General features: G+C 31.8%; 2 protein-coding genes across 2 annotated transcripts in view; one reads left to right on the plus strand and one right to left on the minus strand.

Moving 5' to 3' along the window:
- LOC108692432 (CWF19-like protein 1) overlaps positions 1-1,943 on the minus strand; it is a 4,887-nt gene extending 2,944 nt beyond the window's left edge. Inside the window, exon 1 of the mRNA XM_018200676.1 lies at positions 1,909-1,943. Coding sequence (XP_018056165.1) covers positions 1,909-1,922 — 14 coding nt within the window. The 5' untranslated portion in view covers positions 1,923-1,943. The remainder of the gene's footprint in view (positions 1-1,908) is intronic.
- A 3,051-nt stretch (positions 1,944-4,994) lies between these two features.
- LOC108692433 (glutamic acid-rich protein) lies at positions 4,995-7,247 on the plus strand. Its single transcript, XM_018200677.1, has 4 exons — positions 4,995-5,124; positions 5,386-6,566; positions 6,721-6,856; positions 6,932-7,247. The coding sequence occupies exons 2-4, from the start codon at positions 5,413-5,415 to the stop codon at positions 7,127-7,129; spliced, it is 1,488 nt and encodes a 495-aa protein (XP_018056166.1). The 5' UTR covers positions 4,995-5,124; positions 5,386-5,412; the 3' UTR covers positions 7,130-7,247.
- Positions 7,248-9,696: the final 2,449 nt, after the last annotated feature.

Consider the following 9,696-nt stretch of genomic DNA (forward strand, 5'->3'; position numbering starts at 1 on the left):
TATATATATATATATATATATGTCCAAAAAATAAGCTTACAATAAATAAAAAGAAACCTTTCTTGCTCAATTTTCTATGTTATTTTTTTGTTTACTTTTTCACAAAAATTAGACCAATCTCTCAAAATTTCTCACACAACATTTTACCAAATGGACATTTTACACCAGCGAACGAAAAGATTGAAATGGATTAAAATGGATTCAGATTTTCAGAAATACAGATTCATGAAAATGAATCCTTTTCAATCCTGAATGCATTTTTATTCATTTATAGGAATTACATAAAGTAAATATATATCTATGCCTTTTCAATCCTGAATGTATTTTTATTTATTTATAGGAATTGCATAGAGCATATCTCTATGCCTTTCAATCTAAAAATAATATTAGCATTTTCTATGCATCGTAAATACTATTCAATTTAGAATTGTGAATAGTAAGTACAATTTTTTTAATTCAGTTAAATTAAAAAATAATATTAAATAATAATACCAAATAATAATACCAATAATAATAATTTAATAAAATAAATAATAAATTAAATAATAATACCAATAATAATAATTTCTGTGCAACGTAAATACTGCTCAATTCAATATTCTGAATATGAAATGCAGTTTTTCAATCTAATTGAATAAAAAAAGTTTTTATTAAAAAATGGATCAGAAATGCTATTTAATTATTCAAAATTATAAGTAGGAAATTTTTTGTTTTGATCCAAGTTCAAAAAATTGTAACATAAAAATAATTGAGCTATGTTCTTTTGTATCTCTTTAATTATAAAAGTAAAATGAATGATCGATGTGAACACTTGCAAACTAAGTCGAACACAACTCGAATATTACGCTAATCACTGCGCGCAATATCGGCCAAGTGAGATTAAATTATCCGATGTTGTTGACACTTATCCAATGTTGTCTTACAGTAATGTAAATTGTTTATATTTTATTATATCTGTTAAATGATGATATTTTTATTATATCTAATTTTGTTACTAATTTAGCTAATTGTAATTGAAGTAGAAAATGAATAACATATTTATCAATTGAAGAAGTGATATAGCGTGTAACGTAGAAGATTCACAATCCAGAGACTCGAAGCCCATTAAGGTGCGTTTTTTAATATCAATTTGAAGTAGTTAATTTTAGATATAATTATTATAAATGTCTTAGGAATAAAATTTATAATCCTTAAATAATGAATGTTTTTTTTTCGAATATTAAATTAATGTCAGCTCGGATTCAATCCATTTCAATCTTTTCGATCCATTTTCATGGATTTAAAGTACACAAAAAAAATTTCAATCCATTTTAATCCATTCTCGTTTACTGGGGAATACACGTAATACTTCCCTCTAAATTTCTACTCTGAACCATGTATGCTTAAAAGAGAAATGTGGAAACGTTTAAATAGAGAGAGAGAAAGAGAGAGAGAGAGCAATAAAAAAAGGAGAAAAAGAGAGGGGATAACTTACTTATTTCATGCATGCGCATTCCATTTTGGTCAACATAAAATCAAGAGAGTTGCGCTACTGTATATATTGTGGTGAAGAATTCCATGGTGTGTTCAGCTTGGCCAAACCACGCCTACTTTTGCTCTGCGTCATCTCTAAGGGTATGATCAATGTGATATATAAATATCACTATAAATGCTTTAAAGTGTTTTTTAATTAATCAACTTGTAATATTCTTTCTTCTCCATCAAATGCTTCAAATTTGTAACGAGATTTGACCACATCCTCAGTGCACAATCTATCAACCATGAAACGCGAAACATGGGGCTATATGTATAGTCCGTTTTTACTTTAAAATCATCTTAAATATATATAATGTTTTAAGATGTTAATACATCCTCGGATTGACTTACGATATCTTAAGTTTTAAATGTAAGAATCGACTATAAACCGACCTGTTTCGCGTCATGAAGTTAGTACTCTTTCCTCGTGTAAGAAAAGATTGCTTAATGAATCTTAAGATATCATAAATCAATTCGAGGACTGTACATAGACTTATAAGATAAATGGAGCATTCATATGAGAGAAACTGGAGACTTGATAGAAAGAGAAAGAAATAATCGCGGAGTAGTTCTCTTCTTTTCTAGTGAATTGATTGGTTGCCGCGGCAAGCTAGCCGAGAGCAATGAAGATAAATGTTCGAGAGTTGTGGCTTTACGATCAAGCTGATTGGCCCTCCCACCGCTCACTGTAAAAGAGAGAAACAACTGTCTAGAGCTGTCCTTCAATGTCTTCAGTTTCTCTCGTATAAATGCTCCATCTATTTTATAAGTCTATGGGACTGTATTAACATTTTAAAACCCGATGTCCACCATGCTAGAAATTGGTCCGAAATCTCGGACAGAGAAAAAATTAATAATTCACATTTGAACAATTTGATCATATGTCCATTGCGATTGGTCAATTCTTTCTTCATCCGAGGTCTCCGATTTTTAGCATCGTGGATACAAGACATTATATTTAAGATAGTTTTATAAAAACGAACTATGAATATCGCCCCGTGTTTCACGTTTCAAGTTGTAGGTCTTGCGGAACGCAAAGGAACAGAGAAACGATAGAGAGCGCTAATTTTAGAGAGAGATACTTGCAAACTGAGCACACATAGGTCTATTTTCTATGAGCTAAATATACTTTTAGAACTTAAAGTGAGATAGATATACGTGATATTTGATATTTGTTAAAGCGAGAAAGAGAGTTCTAGAACAGTTTAATGCAGGAACAAAAAACAGACCACATGTAATTCTTTCATCACAACTTCGACTATAATCAAAGTAGCGTACGATAGAAGACCACGAAACAGCGTTTAAAAACTGTTCGCTCTTCCTTTTCATGCGTATTTTCACTGGCTTTATTAACCCTTTACCCCGGATTTATAATACATTTTTAAGCCATAAGGAATGGACGAATCACAATCAATTATTCTTCTTGTATTTGATTGTTTCTTTCCGAGAAAATTTTGGATCATAGCCCAAATACAGAAAATTTTACTGGAAATATATAATAATGTATACTATAATATATAGAGTAAAATCTTCCTCGGAAAAAAAGTTTTGGAACACCTTGATCAATTTCTTAAAACCTAAGGCTTGAAACACCTATTGTAGATTCGGATTTGCTTATGCAAATTAATAAGATTTACAATAGAAATTGTAGCGGTCGTAGAGTTTTAAGTCGTAGAAAATTAACCAATCACAATCAAATGTGAGAAGAATAATCGAATATAATTGATCAATTTTCTATGATTTAAAACCTTACGACCGCTATGACTTCTATTGTAGACCCCACATTAAACTAATAATGGAGAACTCATTTATTTTTGCTAGCTTTCAATTCATTTTAATAAAAATGGATTATGAAAATAAATCGAGTACATAAAAGAATATACCTGCATAGTAGCAACTACAGCTGCAACAGAGATTTAGAGGTGATACATAGTGGTTGCAATTGTTATGCGGGATCTACAATGAGAGCTTTCCATTTGATGACAAGTTGATACAAGTATCGTTTACTCTTTGTCACTCTCTGAATATCAAGAAAGATAGAACGATACTTGTGTCGACTTGTGTCATTAAACAGAAAGCACCCATTAGAAGTAACAGTCGTAGAGTCGGTTGTTCCATCTTGTGATAAATTTTATTACCTATAGGGTAAGTAGCAAGATTATCCAATCACATGCGGATTTATCTCACCTTTGGTAAAATTTATCAAAAGATTGAACAATAGGCTCCCGTAGGAGCTTAAGTCATAAAAAATTGATCAATCATAGATCGATTATTTTTCTCATATTCGATTGTGATTAATTTTCTACGACTTAAAATTACTACTGCTACGACTTAATTATTATAGACTCGGCCGATTCTACATTAGTTGCAAACCGATCGCAAGTTTGTTGCGACAGCCAATATGAAGCGTTAATTTCAAAATGCAAGTTTCAGATTAGCAACAAACTTGCGATCGGTTTGCAACTAATGTAGAACCGGCGGAGTCTATAATAATTAAGATAACAATTATCAAAAAAGAACAAATACTAGACATTTTAAAAAATCGCAGCGAACATCGTGAACATTGCATATCCGTATGTGCACGATGTAAACTAGTTATTATCACGTGACAAGAAATTGGCTCGAGAGCCAAGCAAACAGTTTTTTGCTTTTCGCATTCGCATTTTTTCGCATTTTTCCGATTTTCGCCAATGAAATACGTTGGCTAGCGCGAAAGACCAGGCGCGAAAGATTCGTGTCAGAGAAGAAGAAAGGATCGGTTCAGAATAGCTGCTTGAGTTCAAGTCCTCGAATACATTTATTCTCCACTGCACGTAATACTGTAATACAGGATTTAATGGAGCGCGAAAAGAGCATAACTTATTTTATCTCATGATTCGCTTACGATTCCGGTTCGCGCTGCTCCGGAGTATTCGCGCAGATCATGCGTGAACCGCTAATTGGCTCCATTTGAACCCGCGCGGCAGTGTCGCTCCACCTAAGCAGTGATGGTCGCCGAGATTTTCTTATAGTATACTTACTGAGCGATTTGTTGCGTTCAGCAGAAAAAGCAGTTTTGCAAGTTGCAACTCTTGTAAAATTCTTGAATATGATTAGTTTCTCATGGATCTAAATATATAAATAGTTTGCAAAGTTGCTTTTTTGCTGAACGCAGCTATTGCATATGATTAGTTGGATCTATAACTAACAACCAATTATATTCATTTGCTCAGCGAACAGCCGCTTTGTTGAGCATGAACTTGAATGCACCCAATGATTGGCTATTGCGCTAACTTCCGCCACGCAGTAATTGCCGCGTTCTGTCTGGAGTGCGTTCCAAAACTTAACTATAGTAATCAATATTCTATAGTTGACGTTACGTAAACTGTAGAGCTTTGGTTACTGTAGTTACGAAATGCAGTCTTGTGGGAGCGGTGAGAATTATGGTGTCGCTATCATCAATTTTTAAAACGGAAGTAGCATCATGTAGCATGCTGTAAGCTGTAACACGCTTCGCTGCATTTCGTTACACGTTTGTCCTGTCTGGAATGTAATTTTGCAACAATTTTATTAGTTGTTGTTTCATAATTTTAATTGAAAAGCATTTTCAATTGAATCATTCCTGGAAAGGTAAGTTATACGTATGAAGTATTTGCAAACATCTTGCACATGAAATGAAGGTATTATAATTTAAATATCTTGATCTGGAGATAACCCTCAATAGCCGCGTTCAATACAAATCTGAGGCGTCAAAGTACTCTTTTCCTACAGTGCACGTGACATATGCTATAATATAAGAGCACTCCGATGCCTCAGATTTGCAGATTGCACCGAACGCAGCTAATATATTATGATTGAAATGATATATCTCACATTTTTTTGGCATTGCAGAAATTTATTTTTTTATTTATTTTCCAAATGAAGACTAAGATAATGCACAAGAAAGGGAAGAAACGGTCTCTTAGTGAAACTTCTGTTTCTAAAGTAAAATTGAATAAAAAACAAGAGAATGTTAATGAATTTAATAAGAGTCCCAAAAGAGCCAAAATTGGTTCTAAGCAAAATGGAAATCCTACATTGATGGGAAGAACCCAAATCTTTAAGGTAGTAGACAAGCAGAAAAAGGAACAGAATAAGATAATCGAACAACAGAATAATATCGTGAAATCGGAAACGAAGAAAGATACAAAAGAAACGGCAAAATTAATGATTGTTAAACCTAAGAATGAGACTATTGGTAAAAGCAGCAGTCGGCCGAGGAAGAGATATCCTTACAGAACTATTACTCTTACTGCAGAACAGATAACAAAAAAGATAACAGAAATCAAGGGCAGAGAAGTGCTATCAAAGAGAGCACACAGAGTATTAGGTAAACTTAACAGAAAATTGAGAGAAATTATAAATGAGTCAGAGAAATTAGATACAGTAGGAAAGAAAAATAAAAAAATAGAACATTATGCAAATGCATTGATGAAGAATAAACAGAAAGTTAATGATGAAAATAAATTGAAAGTAGAAAAGAAACATGTACAAAGTAAAAGTAAACCACAAGAGGAAGATGAAAACGATAGTGACATTAAGGAAGATGAAGATAAAGATAGTGACATTGAGGAAGAAAGTGACAAGGATGAGAGTGACGAAAGCGAGGCAGAAAATGAATTTGTTGATAATAAAAAACTAGAGATTGATAACGAAAGTGATAAAGATGAAGAAACTGATGAAGATGAAGAGGAAGTAGAGGAAGAAGATGAAGGGGATGTAGAAGATAAAGAGGATGTAGAAGAAGAAGAGGATGTAGAAGATGAAGAGAATATAAAAGATGAAGAAGATGAGGAGGACGAGGAGGATGAGGAGGAGGACGAGGAGGACGAGGAGGACGAGGAGGATGAGGACGAGGAGGACGAAGCTGACGAGGTTGAAGAAAATATAATTAAAAAAACAAGAATTTCAGCAATAAAACAAAAAGATGTACAAAATAAGAATAAACAAGTTCCTCAATCTCTGCATAATCAGAAAAAAGGAGAAGTGAACAAAAAGCGATATGTCCTATTTGTGGGCAATTTACCACTAAAGTAAGTGACTTTTTAGTAAGTGGCTTTAATATTTCTATGTAATTGTGCATGTATGTGTGTGTATGTGTGTGTGTGTGTGTGTGTGTGTGTGTGTGTGTATGATGCATACTTGTATGTGCACACACACAAAATAATGTTAATATCTAATTTACAGTATAACTGAGGATGAGATCAAACGGCACTTTTTGACTAAAGTTGGTACAATAATTAGCATTAGAATTCCAACTAAATCAAATAAAACACCACGTGGCTTTGCATATGTGGAGATGACAAATAATATAGATTTTGAGGTAAAAGAATTTTATGCTGTTTTTGCTATATCTTTATTAAACAATTTATTGTAATACGACTTTTGTTTTTAACAGAAAGGTCTCTCGTTAAATCATACGTTTTTAAAGAAAAAGAGGATCAATGTTCAATATTCGATGCCTATGAACAGCAAAAAGACAGATACTACTAAAAAGCTCGTAGTTGCCAAAAATATGAAGCTACAAGCGCTTCAGAAGACTGGAAAATTAGCTGATGGGAATGAAAAAAAAAAGAAGCTTAAAAAAGAGAAATAGGACACTGATCAAAATATAATGAAGTGAATAGGATTAATCAATAAAAGAACTATTTGCAAAATGTTTGCTTCCAGCAATTAGCATTTTGAAATGAAAGAGCGAATTTAATAAGGAAAAACATTTTTTTTTACATGTTTAGTACATACCTCCTCTCATATTTTCCTATAATTTTGTAAATTTATGTATTTTGTAGAACATATTCCAAGAAGGAAAATTGATTACGTTTACATGATCATCCTTAATCGGATTTAATAACATTCGCAGTTTGAACTAACCAATCACAATCATTCCATTCTTTAGAGGAATAATTATGATTAATTAGTTATAATTACAAATATTATTAAACCTGATAAGGATATCGTGTAAACGTGATGATTGTCTTGCTGAAGTCCTATTTTTTAATTTCACTTTTTAATGTCGGTAAGTTAAGAAATGATAATTCTTATCTCTGCATTTTTATGCATATTCTTATGCTTTGCTTTAAGTTAGTTATATTGTATAGAGGACAGTCTGAAGTAGGCGACCTAGGCAATTGCCTGGCATTGTATGCATCTAGTAGTCGGTTCGGTGCAAGCTTGGGGGGCTCTGTACAATGGAAGGAACAGGGAACAGAGAACAAAATAAGAATTTCAACATATCAGAAACTGTGTATTCCACAATACATGATACTATTCCTTTTATTGTGCGGAATCCCTTAATGTGTTGAAGGAACAGGTAGCGGGATTCTCTAAATGTCTGTATCTCTATTGATGAGAGTCACTATTGTTAAGTAGCAGGTGGCAGGACAATTTTGGAAAAAAGCGCTCATTGATTGTCTAGCTAGTTAACGATGTCGATAAAATGTTTAAAGAATCCTGCAACAGGTCAACATTCTATCTGTTGAACAAAAATCTACACCTATCATCGGAGAAGTGTAGTTTGGTTATCTTTAATAGGTCCAATCTGCCAACAAATAATTTACAGATTAAAATAGATATTATTACTATTAAGCCGTTCTCCCAGCAAATGAAAATGGATTAAAATGAATTGAAATTTTGTTCTATCCGAATGCGTATTTTAAATAGCGAATTTTTGGATTTAATTGGATTCAACTAGATTCAATTGGATGCAATTGGATTGAAAAATTTCCTATTCAAAATTTTGAATTAAACAGTATTCACAATGCACAGAAAAAGCTAATATTATTTTTAGATGCTATAATAATAGAGATATGTTCCATGCAATTCTTATAAATGAATAAAAATGCATTCAGGATTGAAAAGCATTCATTTTAACATTCATGAATCAATATTTCTGAAAATCTGAATCTAGTTCAATTCACTTTAATTCATTCTCGTTTGCTAGGCATAGTCTTATTTACGACTATTAAACATATTAGTAGTTCTAGTTTAAATGACTTTTTAATTTTCTCTGATTTTAAAAGTGATTTTAAAAGATTTTAATTCAGTTAAAAAATAATATCAACCTTTTCTGTGCAACGTAAATATTGCAATTCAATATTCTAAATATGGAATGCAATTTTTCAATGTAATTAAATAAAAAAAGTTTTTATTTAAAAATGGATCATAAATGCTTAAATTATTCAAGATTATATAGTAAGTAGAAAATTTTTTGTTTTAATCCAACTAAATTCAAAAAAGTAACATAAGAAAATGTTTTGTAACGTAAAAATAATTGACCTATAGTTTTTTTTTGTTTCTCTTTGATTACAAGTAAAATGAATGATCGATATATTCGCAAATCAAGTCGAACACAGCCCGAATATTACGCTGATCACGGCGCATGACATCGACCAAGTGAGATTATCTGACACTTACTCAATGTTGTCTCATAGTAATGTAAATTGTGTATATTTTATTATATCTGTTAAATAATGATATTTTTATTATATCTATATAATTTCGTGCACGGATTTAGATTGAAGTATAATTGTAATTGAAGTAAAGAATGAATAATATTAATTGAAGAAGCGGATAACGTAAAAGATTCATAATCCAGAGACTCGAAGCTCATTAAAGTGCGTTTTTTAATATCAATTTGAAGTATTGGGTTGTCCGGAAAGTTCGTGCCGACTAACCTATATAATTTAATAAATGTATACTAAAATTTAAATTTTTCTACGTTTCAATTTTCTTTCAACATTGGTACGAACTTTCCGGACAACCCAATAGTTAATTTCAGGTATAATTATTATAAATGTCTTAGGAATAAAATTTATAATTCTTAAATAATGAATGTTTTTTTTTCGAATATTAAACTAATGTCAGCTCGGATTCAATCCATTTCAATCTTTTTGATCCATTTTCATGGATTTAAAGTACGCAAAAAAAATTTCAATCCATTTTAAACCATTCTCATTTGCTGGGCATTTTCTTCATTTAGGTGACTCATATGATATCTCTCATATTATATCTATCTATTAGGTGTACAACTTTGCTTCCGCCGTTTTTTTTCCGAAATTCGAGGCTTTATTGTAAAAAACTGGTTATACATTTATGATTCAAAGTATTGTCCATCGCTGGCCACTACTTTCTCCCATCTTTCGGGTAGCGTACAAATCCCGCGTC

Source organism: Atta colombica, unplaced genomic scaffold (assembly GCF_001594045.1).
Source record: "Atta colombica isolate Treedump-2 unplaced genomic scaffold, Acol1.0 scaffold70, whole genome shotgun sequence".
Taxonomy (NCBI): domain Eukaryota; kingdom Metazoa; phylum Arthropoda; class Insecta; order Hymenoptera; family Formicidae; genus Atta; species Atta colombica.

Excerpts from the sequence above, each read along its gene's own strand:
- LOC108692433 (XM_018200677.1), top strand. The coding sequence starts at position 5,413 with ATGAAGACTAAGATAATGCACAAGAAAGGGAAGAAACGGTCTCTTAGT. Across the intron at positions 6,567-6,720 it reads GTGGGCAATTTACCACTAAA|TATAACTGAGGATGAGATCA; the intron begins GTAAGTGACTTT and ends TCTAATTTACAG. Across the intron at positions 6,857-6,931 it reads CAAATAATATAGATTTTGAG|AAAGGTCTCTCGTTAAATCA; the intron begins GTAAAAGAATTT and ends TGTTTTTAACAG.